General features: G+C 41.2%; 1 protein-coding gene across 2 annotated transcripts in view; it reads left to right on the top strand.

The window, feature by feature from the left end:
- Window positions 1-14536, top strand: part of si:ch73-390b10.2 (Golgi pH regulator) — a 108461-nt gene extending 93925 nt beyond the window's left edge. The window contains exons 2-15 of one of the 2 annotated variants that reach the window (XM_072698397.1): window positions 8262-8428; window positions 8621-8680; window positions 8910-9013; window positions 9212-9318; window positions 9518-9619; window positions 9886-10006; window positions 10249-10329; window positions 11713-11822; window positions 11986-12074; window positions 12758-12850; window positions 13053-13148; window positions 13277-13366; window positions 13513-13578; window positions 14146-14536. In XM_072698397.1, coding sequence (XP_072554498.1) covers window positions 8387-8428; window positions 8621-8680; window positions 8910-9013; window positions 9212-9318; window positions 9518-9619; window positions 9886-10006; window positions 10249-10329; window positions 11713-11822; window positions 11986-12074; window positions 12758-12850; window positions 13053-13148; window positions 13277-13366; window positions 13513-13578; window positions 14146-14352 — 1368 coding nt within the window. In that variant the 5' untranslated portion in view covers window positions 8262-8386 and the 3' untranslated portion in view covers window positions 14353-14536. Of the gene's footprint in view, window positions 1-8206; window positions 8429-8620; window positions 8681-8909; window positions 9014-9211; window positions 9319-9517; window positions 9620-9885; window positions 10007-10248; window positions 10330-11712; window positions 11823-11985; window positions 12075-12757; window positions 12851-13052; window positions 13149-13276; window positions 13367-13512; window positions 13579-14145 lie in introns of those variants that run through there. The other variant, XM_023827628.2, reaches the window with a different exon arrangement.
- Window positions 14537-15025: the final 489 nt, after the last annotated feature.

The following is a 15025-nucleotide window of genomic DNA, read 5'->3' as shown; positions in this document are numbered from 1 at the left end:
TGCAAGAAGTCGTCTAGGATTACCATTGCTGTAAGTAGCTTAAAAACAGAAAAGACAATAAAAGAGTGGTGGATATATCAAAATCCAAAGCTTTGGCTTTACAGACATGTAGGCAGTAATTAGATAAACACAAAATATGGCATGAAAGTAAAAAAGAAAGGAAGAGGCAGCTTTATGTTTCTCAGCTGCCTCAGACTTTATCTGCTTTCAAACAAAAAAATGTTTTGATTTTCAAAGGTGTGTAGGATTTAGGAGGCTCTGCATATAAAAATAAACAAATAAATCCCTGAGGCTACACACCTTTGTTCATTAAATAGCCTGAAGTGTACCTGAGGTGTTCCTAACATGTAGTGTAAAGTGCTTAATGTACTTTGGCAGGCTATTCAGAGAATTTCTTCTTTGTCCTGCAAGGTGAAGTCCATCCACATCATTCCTGGAAGTTCAGTCACGTAACCCCTACACCCCTTTGAATAACAGATCTTTTCTTTTTTGTTCGTTTGAAAGTGTCACGTCTGCATCTGAACGGACCAAACTATGTCGAGTCACCTGAACTGCTACACCTCTAGAGATCATCGTCCCCAGAGCATTGAACCGTGTGCTTTTGCATTTCCTCTTTGGCCGGATTCGCTTCACTGCCTTTCTGGCTTTGAACCTGCCTGTTTGCAATTACGATTTGAGGCTGCACATTAAACGTAAATTCACCCTGCTACTGGATCCCAAGTCTGTTCATTACCGAAAAGCATATAAAGAGTATTTTTCCCCAGTTAAATGAAAAAACACATGACTTTTGAGGCTCAAAAATATCTTTTATCCTTTCAAAAGTAAATTTGCCTGTCTCATGAAGGAGACCAAGTTGGAAGTCAAGGTTTTACATACGACAAGAACACATACACACTTGTTACTCCAAAAGCTTCACTGTTTTTGTAATAAACAAATTTAGTAAAAAAAAAAAAAATGCAGCTCATGAGAAGGAATTTGACCTTGAAAAAATATTCCAATGTCGAATTTGACCATATTGTGAAAAAGTATTCTTTTTGAGCTTTCCAAAGAGCTATAAAGCATAATGCCATGTAGCTGTAATTAGGGGTGGAGCCGAACCCGAATACGGTATTCGGAAAGGCACAAATAATGTGTTTTTTACGAATACTTATTTCGAACAAATACTTAAAAAAATATTTGTATTCGGGAACAAGAAAAACTTTATATCAAAAAGCTGCGTTTCCTCTTGAGACCGCAGTGCATGCCCGGATGAGTGAGTGAGTGAGTGAGTTCAGGAGTCGGGGGGGGAGTAAAAGAGGTGACTGACACAGGCTGCTCCACACAGCAACAGAGAAGGCTCGGCTCAGCGAAAAAAGACTTAACTGTATCACTATTTTTGTTGAATAGATTTTTGTACCTTAACTGGGTTCCGGAGGCAGTTTATAACTTTCGGGAAGCGGAGTTTGATCGGGAGATTATTCCATTACGCTGCATTATTGACGTCTGCAATCAGGTGCTCTCATGTTCGCTCTGTTTACGTAGCTCTGTTAGCTCGGTAATTTAGACAATAGGCTGTTGACAGAGTAACGTTAACGTTTGGTTAAAAAGGTTAAAACAATGCTTGTGTAGTTGTGTCGAATTGTATGCACTTGTAGGAGTTATATGGTACGTTTAAGTTACTCTGTCTACTGCATATCCATAATTATTATAATGGATATAATTAAAGAATAGTTACACTATAGCGTAAATTAGAAGTGCAACGCAAAAAAAAATGGATTTTTACGCCTATTTTGAATTTTACTCGAATACGAATACAAATACTTTTCCCCCCTCAACAAATACAAATACAGATACAAATACCGGCTGCTTTGCACACCCCTAGCTGTAATACTAAAAAAGTTACATTTCTTAATAAAACACTTTTTTTTACTCACTGTGTAGAAAAGGCACTACCTCTCAGAGGGCAACTGAAAAAAAATACATTTCTGAGCTCTGAAATGTATGCAGACTTCAGGTGCCAAAATTCAATAATATCAATCAATAATAAAATGAATTTAAATGGGATCGCCTTTGTGTTTATGACAGCTATCAGATACAAAGCACTCTATTTCATTTTCATGACAGGACAAAACTAGACAGAACAGGGACACATCCTCTATCACACTAAAAGTATCTGTTGGCTTTACCTGCTTTATCTGTGGCAGAGGAAAAAAAACTCTCTCATAGCCTGACCTGAGTTGGGACATGAAACAACTAGCGGTGAGTCTCAATGTATATTTTGAAGGGGTAATTCAACCGTTACAATTAAAGCCAGCCCCCTCGTCATGACAGACCCATTTAAGATGGTCTCATGCATAGTTCTGATACGTTATTCTGCAAAGGGGGCAGATTAGTAGTCGTCATGAGGCAGAGAGTTGCAGACTCTTGTCCATCACAATCCTACTGGGCCCTTCTCCACTCAGCGGTCTCCTAACCACATCCCTGCATGAACAGTGGGAGGGAATTTCCTCAGCAATTCAAGATCTCAATGACATACTGCTGAGCTGTAAGTCTGATTCACTTCTTTTTCACAATGCTGTCTACCAAACACTTGAAGGTTTCCATTTCCTCAGATTCATCAAATTTTTGTCTCGATTTCTGGAAGTTGCCCATAAGACTTGTGGGGTGGAGTGGGGGGGGGGGCAAAACTTGGCACTTTGACCTCCTAAATTTCCTTCTTCAATCAAGAGATACAGTTATAGATACATTTACAACGCTTTGTCTGAGCAGGGATTTAAAAAAAAAAAAAAAAAAGGGGGCCCTTGGTGAACAGAATTGAATTAGGCCCAAAAACTACACAGATACTGTACACTGAAAGAACAAACAGGAAGAAAACAATAGTGTCCAATGCACTGTGTACTTTGGATCCTAAAAATACCTTTTAAGTCATTCACAGGTTTCACAGCCAAGATTGTACCTTGGCGCAACACAGGAACCCACAAAATGACAATGCTGAAAACAGCAAGCTCTCTGCTGTCCCCGAATATATCGCAAGTACAGATTAAATTTACCACTTGATAAAAGCACCACCTTAGCTGCGTGTCTATATGAGGATTTATGAACGCCCCTAAAGTGTCATAAACAGTCCGAAAATGAGTCTCCTGCAAATGAAAAGTAACAAAAAGGCAGCCACAAATCATCTTTGGAAGCGATAACCGGAACAATCAGGCCAACACAGCGAACTTGTTCAGCTCGTTAGATTAGCAGGATGCCAGTGCATGACTCTGATCTTCTAGCCATCCTGGTCACGGCATGTTCCCTCAACGCCGTTGCTATCAACACTACAAGCAGTGCAAACAGAGTTGCAGGAATTTTGAGTTTTTCTGTGCACACAGCAGGATTTTTACATTTCATGTCCTTCCTTTGGTTACTTGGAACAATTCCATAGTAGTAAGGATGTGTAAATTTGTGAGTTCATAAGAATTCAAAATTTAAATGAAAATTCAAGTATCATTGCACATAGATATAATTTTAGTCAGAATTTTTTTGTCACATGTGCTTCTTTTATGGTACTGCTCCATTTCGTCCAAATGCGTACTAACGAAGCAGTTATGTATATCCGTGGTTAAAACCGTGCTGCTCCAAACACTCTCCCTGAAGCCGTTAAATTGAAATAAGATGAAAACCTCCAGCTGTTCTAGATGGAATTACCAAGGTGCAAATACCACCTCACACAGCGAACCCTCTTTCTTAAAAGGCAGTCAGTCTTCATCGACGTGACCGTGCACGCTCATGCTTATTAAACAGCAGATTTAATTTTAAATGCCACTGTAATTCCACTATGCAAACATTTCTCTTCATGTCAAAGCCACAAACATTAATGCTTTCTAGGGGTCATATCGCCCCCTGAAGTCAAACCAAACCCCCATAGACAAAGCTTGGAGAGAAGAAACATTTGTACAAACTATTATATGAAGATTTTGGGATTTATCAAGAAAAAGTATGTCTCACGCAACATCATCTGGGCATATTTAGTTTTGATAGAGGATATTGCATGTGGCTACATATGAAGAGAGAGAGTATTTAGAGATCAAAATTATTTTTTCAAAGATAATTTTTGGCTTATCAGTCATTTTAGACTGCCAAGGGCAATCCTGATGTAGTTGTGTGTTGAATTGGCCTTCGACTCTTGAAGGACCTACATTACAACATCATTCTGGTCCTGTCCATCTCCAAGTACTCAAGTACTGACAACACCTAGAATTTTGATGACATGAACATACCAAAGTCAACTGCCTGACAGATCAGGGATATCCCAGTCCACACTGAGTTCCAGTATTCCTCAAGTAGTGACTGCTATTCACAGACTGTCAAGGTGTGGTTGTACAGGCAGACATTAAAACGCAATGTACAGCAATATCCATCGTTCCTAATGTTAGGCACTTTCCCATCACAGAAACCAGATCCTTCTTCTGTTGCATTCCCACAGCAGGAATCCGACCTGATTTGTAGTTCTTCAGATGAACTTACTGAACCTTTTTTTAATCCCTGCTAGTCGGTTCATTTCACTCAACCAATAACTACTACATGGAACTTAAAGCGATAAACTTTGCTGATAAGTTGCTCATAAACACTAATGCATAACTGGTACATGTTATGTGGAAGTGCAGGGAAAAGAGAAGTAGTGGAGCGAAAAGTCAGTGTTACTGACTGCACACACAATGCAACAATGAGGAGAAAGGCAGCTGCTTTTGTGGACAGAATGTTCTGTCATTCGATCAACATGCAACTCATCTGTGATGCCAGCATGGTTTTAACAAATTCTGTTGCAAATTTTGTTGATCCACACGTGACACGTTTGCTATTCCGGACCTCCTCTGCTGGCCCCAGCAGGATGAGCTCCCTATTTGAGTCTTTTTCCTCCCAAGATTTCTTCCTAATGGGGAGTTTTTCTTTGCCACTGTCACCTCTGGCTTGCTCTCTGGGAGCACTTCAAGATAGATGGCTTTTTGATAAGCTGAACAAATACACACACAGACACGTGTATGCCAGAGTTTTTGTGTATAAAGTTTTCCTTTGACTAATATGTACATGCAGTATACTCAGAGGAGACACGGCAGAGAGAATTTATCATGGAATTATCATGGGGTGATAACACTAGACATGTTTGTTTCATTCTAATGTGCTTTAAGTGGAACATTGCTAATTAATTTAAAACTAAAGTAATTAATTAAAAAGGCAAGAAGAATAATTATAAGCCACATTTTAAAATCAAACAATTGAAGCTTTTACAAACCTCTTCACTCAAGAGCACTGCGGTGCAGACGAGTGAACCACGTAACCTAAGGGCAGGTCCTACACCATGTATTGTGCATAATATAAAAAGTTTTATAAATAAACGAAATAAAAAATACTTTGGAATAAATACTAGCACGATACGCTGCCTGACCACTAGGAGGAGCTGGAAACGGTTACAGGGAAAAATGTAAGACGCCAGGGTTGAGCCGAATATCCGGTTTTAACGAGAATTCAGCATGAATAATAGGTTCTTTCCGAAACGGACTGCTATTGCATAATTACTGATAGTGATGGGCGAAATTACTCTTTTTGGGACACAGTTTATTTGATTCAAGCCACCTAAAGATTCGTTGATTTATAAAACATACGTTTAATAATTTTGCTAATTTGCTACCATGATACCAGCCAAGGCTATGCCTAACCAAGAGATTTTAAAACGCACATAATACAACGCACAACAGAAAACGGACGCAAAACAGACATGGAAATAATCAGTACTTAATGGTGTGACGTTAGAATACGAATCGTTCATGGGGAACTAGTCCCCTACAAGAACTGCACACTTTTGTTCACCACCCTCCTCGACTGTGGCCAGTGAGAGCCAGTGAGACATGTAAGGACGTGCTGTAAGCGAGCAAATGATTGGCTGGAAACTAAACCTGAAACTGGACGTATGCGTCCACTATGACCGATAGTTGATAATTTACTGATGGAAATTCCTGATGCTGCTAGTGAGCCAGATCATTTGGCTCTGCTCAGAAATAAGAACAGGTTTTGTTTGCATGCATATCATTTAAATTGTTGTGTATTTATACATGTATAATGTACAGTACTGTGCAAACGCCTTAGGCAGGCAAAGAAAATGATGTTTAGATTTTCCTCGTGTTAGTATAAAACTATGATATTATGCCTGTCAAAGTGTGTCAGCTTAGCCATTTCAGAACCTCTGTTAAAATCATCCTGGTATTTGCAGCGACCGTCCAGTGCAGCCATGTATTTTTTGACTTCCTCAGCTAGTCAATCTGTCACTGAGTTTTTAAACCAATTTATTTAATTATTTAATTGAGCTCTTGGTGAAACTTAGCAAAATCGTTGAACGGCTGAGGTGCCCCTGTGGAGATATCAGTAACTTTTTAGAAAACAGAAGAAATTATTACTAGTTTTTATCGTGTTACTCTTAATTTGCACATGTATTGTTAAATTGTTAAATTGTGTTTTTTGTTCTAAGTCAAAGTACACTTGCTACCCAGATAAACAGTTTTAAACAATTCTTTGGACTGTACTGTACTGTATTTATACCTGACAACTGAATTGGTCCAACTATGTAAGTTGCTAGAGGCAGCTATTGCATGGAGATGCACCCAGAACGAGAGTAACCCGACGGAGTGAACGAACTGGTGAGCGAATCAGTGAACTAGAGGCTTGGATAAGCTACTGAACGAGGGAGAGCCGTACCTCGATCGTGACTGAAATACACCATCTACTGGTGTAGCATATAGACTACATGTGCAGTGACGTGCCGTATGCTGCAACTGAATTTTATAGATGGAACATTCTCATGATTTAAAATTATTTTAATCAAGGCTTGTTAGCGTTTGGACTAGTTAGCTATGTTTGCGTTTTTAACAAACATGAGTAACTAAGGTACAATGTTGAGGGACTTATACTACAATTCAATAACAAGAATTTTACATGATTTATTGGTGGTATTCATGCAGGTACGTTAGTTAAGATATTGGACCCCCCAGTCCAGACCAATCCAGTTATTTTCCAAGTTTTTAGGGCACTTGGAATCGTCCTAACTTCTACCCTCCTCTCCTACGGCGCCCCTGGTGGTATTGAACTTACTCATTAGCACTCTTCAGCCTAAATAATAGACATTTTGATATATCGAATGTAAGCGTTTCAGATCCATTTCATACAAAGTGCCAAAAAAAGAGTTATTTCGCACATCCTTAATCGGCAGTAATGTATCAATTAATCAAGCACTAAAATAGTCGTACAAACTTTAATAACGATGTATGTTTGGCCGGGTTTCCTGAGTGGTCAGAGCACTGTTTGTATATGCAATATAATCTTGTTTAAAGGAATATACCGGTTCCGAGCAGGTTTGAGCTTACATACTCAATTCAACAAGGGTTCAGAAGAACCGAAAAATACGGGATGTTGTCAAATATTCAACAATTAAATCCGGATAACCCGTTAGTCCACGTACGAAGAACACCCCCAGATAATTCATGTCAGGGAGGTCACTTTGAACTAGGACAGGATTTATGAATTACCATATGGATTAAAGGGACCTGGATCTCACTTAAGCATTGAGTTCTTTCTCTATGCTGATTGGGGTTAATGTGAAACAGGCAAGCTTGCCAACATTCACGCATCTGGCGTGGCACTCACGCTTTCAGACTGTCACGATCACGCAATAAATCTTACGGCAAATCGATATTAATGCATTATAAACCTAAATTTAGGTACATCAAAAGCGTTCCGGTAGATTGCAAACACTACACACTATTTACAATGTAATAAAACTGTTACATAAGTATTTATGTATGTCCCATGTAGTCAGCTGACTAAAGTTGGCAGCCTTGGAAACAGCTGGATGAATCTTTCAATCAACTAAACAAACCATTCAAAGCACGAGAAGAACTGAACTGTTTTAGCCAAGCACGGGAGCTTCGTCAAACATGAAGTAGCTCAAAGTGTTTTCCTTGACATGGATTGTCTGGTCAACCTAAAATAACTATGTAGGCTACGTTTTTAAATATCATGTCCGTGGTAAAAGAAAAAAAATATATTGATCATAATGTTCGCCACAATTTGCCAGTACCGATTAATACAGCACAGCCCCGCGTTCAAGCAGCAACCCAATCCACGCCGTTTAAAATTTGTTAGAGGATACACAAACGGAAACGTCGCAACGTGCGACGGAAGTTGTCTTTGTTGTCTAATAGGATTCTGAATGATGACGTAATAGCGCTTCCGGTTTGCGGTGGAGTAAGCGCTGGTTCCGTGTAGCTCCGTGTGTCAGCCGGTTGGTCAGCTTCATGTCAGAAACTTAATTACCACGTTTATCAAGAACGGTGCACTCACCCCTACGTCGCCCACAGTTTTTTTTTGGTTCAGTATGTCATTTCTCGTAGACTCTGTGATCATGGTCACCTCTCAGGTATCTGTCAGTGCATCTTCATAGACATTACTATTTTTACTACTACTTTTATTATTATTATTATTATTAGTTGTAGTAGTAGCAGCGGCAGTTAAGAGTCATGTTAATGTTCCCCTTTGAGCTTCGTTGTGGGTGTCTGGTCTAAAATGTGAGGAATGTCTGAGTCCAACATGCAGCTTTTGTACTCCGCAGGTGCTGTTCTTTGGCTTCGGGTGGCTTTTCTTCATGAGACAATTGTTCAAAGATTATGAGGTAAAGGAATTTTGTCCAGGAGTTTACAGTAATGTTTGATACTCTTCAGTATGTTCAACTGTAAATAGATCTATTTTATAAAAAAGTTCAAACTATTTTAATTGATTTAATTTTATTGATAAAATACTGATAGCTAACACATCGGATTGCAGAATGTTATTTCAGCAGAAGTCAGTCTTGGGAGATCCTGAACCTATTAGTAAATGTTGACAGTGCTTTCATCCTTTAGGTACGTCACTATATTGTGCAGGTCGTCTTCTCTGTGACCTTTGCGTTCTCCTGCACAATGTTTGAGCTCATCATCTTTGAGATACTCGGCGCCTTAAGCAGCACGTGAGTGACTCTGCATGTGCTCCTTTGCATTTGACTTTCGCACAAATTGTTAATGAAGCCTTCCATCGAAGACTCAGACTTTACTCTGAATTGAATTTCTGGCAGACCCAGTACTTCTCATGTGTATGAAAAAGATTTAAAATGAAACAAAATGTTATTTAATTTAATGCTGTCTAGCTAATGATATTTGTTTTTCAGTTCTAGGTATTTTCACTGGAAGCTAAACCTGTACGTCATTTTGTTGGTATTAATCTTCGTGGTTCCATTTTACATTGGATACTTTGTGGTTAGCAACATACGGCTTTGTAAGTCTCTCTTTCTGCCCTGCATAACCTGTTAATTCACTTTTGAATAAATTGCTGTGAATGTGTAATGAATAATCATACTGTAAATATAAACTGTGATTGTTTTGGGGACACTTCCCTTAAAAATATGGGCAGTCCAGAAATGGAAATGGATGCTGCTGTTTTCTGAACTGTTTTTTTTTTGGTGACTCATCTCTAGTACAGAGGCAGAAGCTGCTTTTCGCCTGTGTGGTCTGGTTCACTTTCATGTATTTCTTCTGGAAGCTGGGAGACCCCTTTCCCATCCTCAGTCCCAAACACGGTAACATTCCTGTCGCATTGTGCCTCAAAATTCAGCTTTTTTTCAGTTGTGTAAAACCTCATAGGCTTAACCCACAGATACTCACCATCTTTTAGTAACTTTGTCAATGAGATTCCCTCTGTATGAATTACATACTGGAATTCAAATTGAAAGTTTTGTTGCTCTTGTTGTTTTAGGGGGTTTAAACATTTTCTTAAAGTTATTTAAGGTTAATCTGTCTTAGAGACTGTAGTGAGGTTGAATGCAGTGCCATTGTTCTCCTTCAGGGATTCTGTCCATTGAGCAGCTGATCAGCCGTGTGGGTGTAATAGGTGTGACCCTGATGGCGTTACTGTCCGGCTTTGGCGCAGTGAACTGTCCTTACACCTACATGTCCTACTTCCTCCGGTGTGTCTTCATTGCTCGTTCTGTCCCATTTACTATCCATTGGCCCATTTGCTGGGGTGAGACCAGTATTAATGTTCTTGCGGTTTTGCCATCGTTCTTTTAGGATTGTGTTGTCATACTCAACACCATGGTAACCGTGATACTGCTGCCTGAACACGTTGATTAATGTTATTTGCTCATAGTTTACGCATGCATGGTGAATGCTCTCACTTACAATGGAGAGACGTGTTCCTCTTGCATAGGAATGTGACTGACAGTGACATCCTGGCCCTGGAGAGGAGGCTACTGCAGACAATGGACATGATCATCAGCAAAAAAAAGAGGTGAGCTTGTGTTCCTGCAGCCTTGCTTGAATCAAAGTGCATGGGGGGGAGAAAGAGTCACGTTTGCACATGCATCCGGCATCAGCCAAATGAGCGGGAAATGACGACAGAAGCTTCTGCGATTCTCTCCTGAGGATCATATATCAGACATTTGTGAGGAGAACGGTTCATTTTGTGGTGTGGAGAAGTCAGCCTTGAGGAGCAAGCAAAGAAGTTTATTTCTCAAAAGAGCAAAAATGGGAACGTAGCCCCTTTAAGGAAAAAAGTGATGAACGGTGCTGAAAAGCAAATTAAAGACACATTTGTGACCCACAGAGATGCGGTAAGCTCTCAGTACACTCCTCTAACCCCTCCCTCTCACATGTGAGGCTGGTTGGCCTGTGTCGAAGTAGCTAGTCAGGTTAACTCAGGCCTGAAACGTTTGGGGAACATTCAGAACTTCTCATTATGTCTGCAGTTATTCTGTTAATATGGCTCCCTGCTTTCCGCTTTTAATTGATCTGTCTGAATTCATAATCAGATCAGACTGAAGTTAAACCGTATGTTGTGCATCTGTGAAATGTTTGTGTACCGTCGTATGTAATACTTAAATGGAACAGCAGGTGGCATTGTATTCAAACACGAGTTTTTAATCAAACGATTAAAGGCCCATTAAGTAAACTTTTTAAGTTAAACTCACCCCAGACACAATGGTAATATTACTAATCATAAAGGCTGGTTCATACTTCTCCGCACGCATACTAGTGGACGTATCTGCTCGAACGTTAATGACGCGTTTGATGTCATTGTACGCCTTAACGGACGAAAGCCTGCTGGACTCCAAATTTGTGTCTGCACAGCGCTGTGCGCGCAGTTCTGGCCACTGCGCATGATCGATTCGGTAGTGTCCAGTTTAAATAACAGTGTGGATGCTTTTGACGAGCATTGGGGTGGTTTGCAAACCCTACAGGCTATTTACAAGGCAATAAAACTGTTAGATGCATGTAAACGCATGTGTATTTGTGTGCAGACTCGTCTCGAATTGAAAATCTCATGCCAGCCAGCTGACCAAAGTAGGCAACCCTGTGAGCTGCCTCTGAATTTGTAAAACATTGAGGAATGGACACTAACCTCACTGCTGTGGTACATGTGCAGGGAATATCAGAATAATAATTTATATGATCATCATTAGGGAAAATATAAATTCAACACGTTGTGCGCATGTGCAAAGTACGCGGCTTGAACAGAGAAGTATGAACGTTTCCGTATACGCATACGCAGGGTGGATACGCAGGGTGGATACGCAGAGTGGATACGCAGAGTGTTACGCTTGTATGGGGAAGTTAAAATTGGTATTTGTAATAGATATGAGCAAAGTGATGTGTAATGATTGTTGTGCTGTAGAATCGCTATGACCAGGAGACAGATGTACCAGCGGGGGGAGGACCAGAGCAAGCAGACTGGCATCTGGGGAATGATCAGAAGTGTCACATCCCCTCCGCCAAACAGCGAGAGTATCCTTCCCATATATCAGGCTGTCCGCTCACACCGTCTATGTCAGAAACCAGCATTCAACACCTGGTGGGTCCGTCTGCAAAGGGCTGCGTAAATGGTCACGTCCCACAGAACGTTCTCTCCTCTGCTTGTGGTTATGGTGCCTCGACGGCTCTGCTTCAGATCTGTCGCTGATCCAGCAGGAAGTGGACGCCTTGGAGGAGCTCAGTCGCCAGCTCTTCCTGGAGACTGTGGATCTGCAGGCCACCAAGGTAGCAATGGATGGGGTGTGACAGACCGAACTAAAGGGGCTTTGCCAAATAAGACAGGTGGTCAGACATGGGAGCTGGCATAACCTATGAGCTCTTAGACCTCAGCAGGAACCTCATCTACACAATTCTTAAGAGGAAACCCAACATGCCACTTTGCAGAACATCTACAGTTATGCATCATTTAATCCCTGTACTCTCCCACCCAGATAAATTACAGTTTACCAGCTCTCTCCCTTTATATTTAGCTAGATGGTCTTTCAGTCACCCTTGGTCCAAGAGCAGTATCTCAGTAGTACACTCACAAGTCCAGCTGCCACTTCGCATTTTCTGGATTACTTTATCAGCTGAGCCTTGCGATAGGAGTATCTGTTAATTGTTAACAGCCGTGATGTGTGGTGTCAGAACTGTACTTCTTACACGTGGAATAACCCATGCAGGTTATTCAATTAATAACTATTTTTTAGTATGGGAAACATGAGTTGGGCGAGTCGTTACAAGCAGCTTTTACTCTGCTCCGTCGTTTTCGGGGATTAGCTATACATCGAGGATGAGGAAAGATTTATACAAAGTTTTATAGAATATTTCCTTCGAGTCTAACACTTATCTCCTTGATCTTTTGTGATCTTTGAACTTTGATTTCGTACCACTCAAGTAAAGGTGATGTCTGTCTCCTCTTAACCCAGGAAAGGATCGAATATTCCAAAACATTTCAAGGAAAGTACTTCAACGTCTTGGGATACTTTTTCTCCATTTACTGCGTATGGAAAATCTTTATGGTAAGAATTTCCCGTAGCTCGCAACTTTGAAAGGATTAGTGTCTTACTCAGGGTGTCATCTGCTGGACTGTAAGATTTTGTAATCAGTGTATCTGTCATCTCCTCTTACTGTTATATTCTTCACACTCCACAGTTAGGGCACACATGAATGGGCCTGCTGTCAGCAGAGATCCGTAATCTGCAGCACTGTTTGTCCCTCCAGGCCACCATCAACATCGTCTTTGATCGTGTAGGCAAGACCGATCCTGTGACACGGGGAATTGAGATCACGGTCAACTACCTGGGTATTCAGTTTGATGTGAGTTCACCGTTGGGGAGGGCAGCACTTTCTTCTCTCAAATGAATGTTTTATCAGGAGCTGGGATTTTAGTTTTCATTCTGACATGGTCGTTATTAATTATTTGTTCCTACTGCTCCCTCTGTCAGGTCAAATTTTGGTCTCAGCACATATCCTTCATTCTTGTGGGCATCATCATCGTGACGTCAATCAGAGGCCTACTGATAACGCTTACCAAGGTGAGTGGAGCAAGCATTACAGACATTCATCTCTATCAAAATTCATTTTAATTGTGAGAAACAGCCTTTCTGTTGTGTTAGGCTATACATAAACCCCTCTTTCCATTCATGGCCTGTGTTTTACAAAAATCCTTTTGCGTTCACAGTTTTTCTATGCCATTTCCAGCAGCAAGTCTTCCAATGTCATAGTCCTGGTTCTGGCTCAGATCATGGTGAGTTCTTGGGGAATGTGATCCAGATGTGAGCACAGTGACCCCAAAATGCCAAACAATACATTAAAAAAACAAAAAAAAAATTATGGAAACCGTATTTTCTCAGTGTTTTTGTGTTTTCTTGAGATCTTGAGTCTCTCTCTCTCTGCCCTGCTTATGCAGTGCTGCCCCGTCTTTCTCCCCCACGCATGCAGTTCTGTCCACTGTCTATCTCTCTCTCTGCCCTGTTCATGCAGTGCTGTCCTGTTTCTCCGTGCCCCGCTCATGCAGTGATGCCCCCTTTCTATCTCTGCCCTGCTCATGCAGTGCTGTCCTGTTTCTCCGTGCCCTGCTCATGCAGTGCTGCCCCCTGTCTATCTCTGCCCCGCTCATGCAGTGCTGCCCCCTGTCTCTCTCTGCCCTGCTCATGCAGTGCTGCCCCTGTCTCTCTCTGCCCTGCTCATGCAGTTCTGTCTCCTGTCTCTCTCTCTCTGCCCCACTCATACAGTGCTGTCACCTCTCTGTCTCTCTGTTTTTCTCACTTCTCTGCTCACACAGTACTCTCCCTTGTCTCTCTCTCTCTGGCAGGGCATGTACTTTGTCTCCTCAGTCCTGCTGATGCGTATGAGTATGCCCCTGGAGTACCGCACCATAGTGACCGAGGTTCTGGGCGAGCTGCAGTTTAACTTCTACCACCGCTGGTTTGACGTCATCTTCCTCGTCAGCGCTCTTTCCAGCATCCTCTTCCTCTACCTGGCCCACAAACAGGCTCCAGAGAAGCACATGACCATGTGATCACATGGGAGAGACTCAAACCTTTTGTTTATTCACTGTCAGAGTGTATGTGTGCGTGTGTGTGTGTGTGTGTGTGTGAGAGAGAGAGAGAGTAAAGCCTTTGTGAGGCATTTCTGATGTCAACATGTGAAAAGTTGTATGATGCTCTAATTTTTTAAGTTAATAAAAGGTTCAGTTGGACGAATTTCAGTCTTTATGTTTTGCAGTTCAGAAAGAAACTCGTGGAAGTAAAATCTCAATCTTAGCAGCAATGTCACTTTGAAGCACATTTCCCCACATTTCACACTGTGTCCTCCCTTGTATAGCACAGAACTCTTTATTAATTTATGTCTAATTAACTGATACTGCTAATAGTCTCTGCTCAGCCAGGGGTTTCTGCCTGAGAAGTCACTCACTGCTGTAAGATGTAATTTGTGAAGTGTTTCTATTTCACACAAAGAACGACAAAAAGAACAAGCCCATAACCAGAAATAGGTTTGGGTGGGGGACCAGCATCCCTACCAAAATGATGAGGGAGAGAGATGGAACAAACCTCTTTGGGTAATTGTACAACATGCCTGATGCCAATGATTATTCTTCATCATCCTTAAAATCTTTAGTTCAGCCCCTCAGATATGAGTGTCATTGGACCAGGAGGCCGCTTTGAAGGTTTGTGTTGGGTCACAGTCATTCT

The sequence above is a fragment of the Paramormyrops kingsleyae genome, chromosome 1 (genome assembly GCF_048594095.1).
Source record: "Paramormyrops kingsleyae isolate MSU_618 chromosome 1, PKINGS_0.4, whole genome shotgun sequence".
Classification (NCBI taxonomy): domain Eukaryota; kingdom Metazoa; phylum Chordata; class Actinopteri; order Osteoglossiformes; family Mormyridae; genus Paramormyrops; species Paramormyrops kingsleyae.
This window is presented reverse-complemented; position numbering and strand designations above follow the sequence as displayed.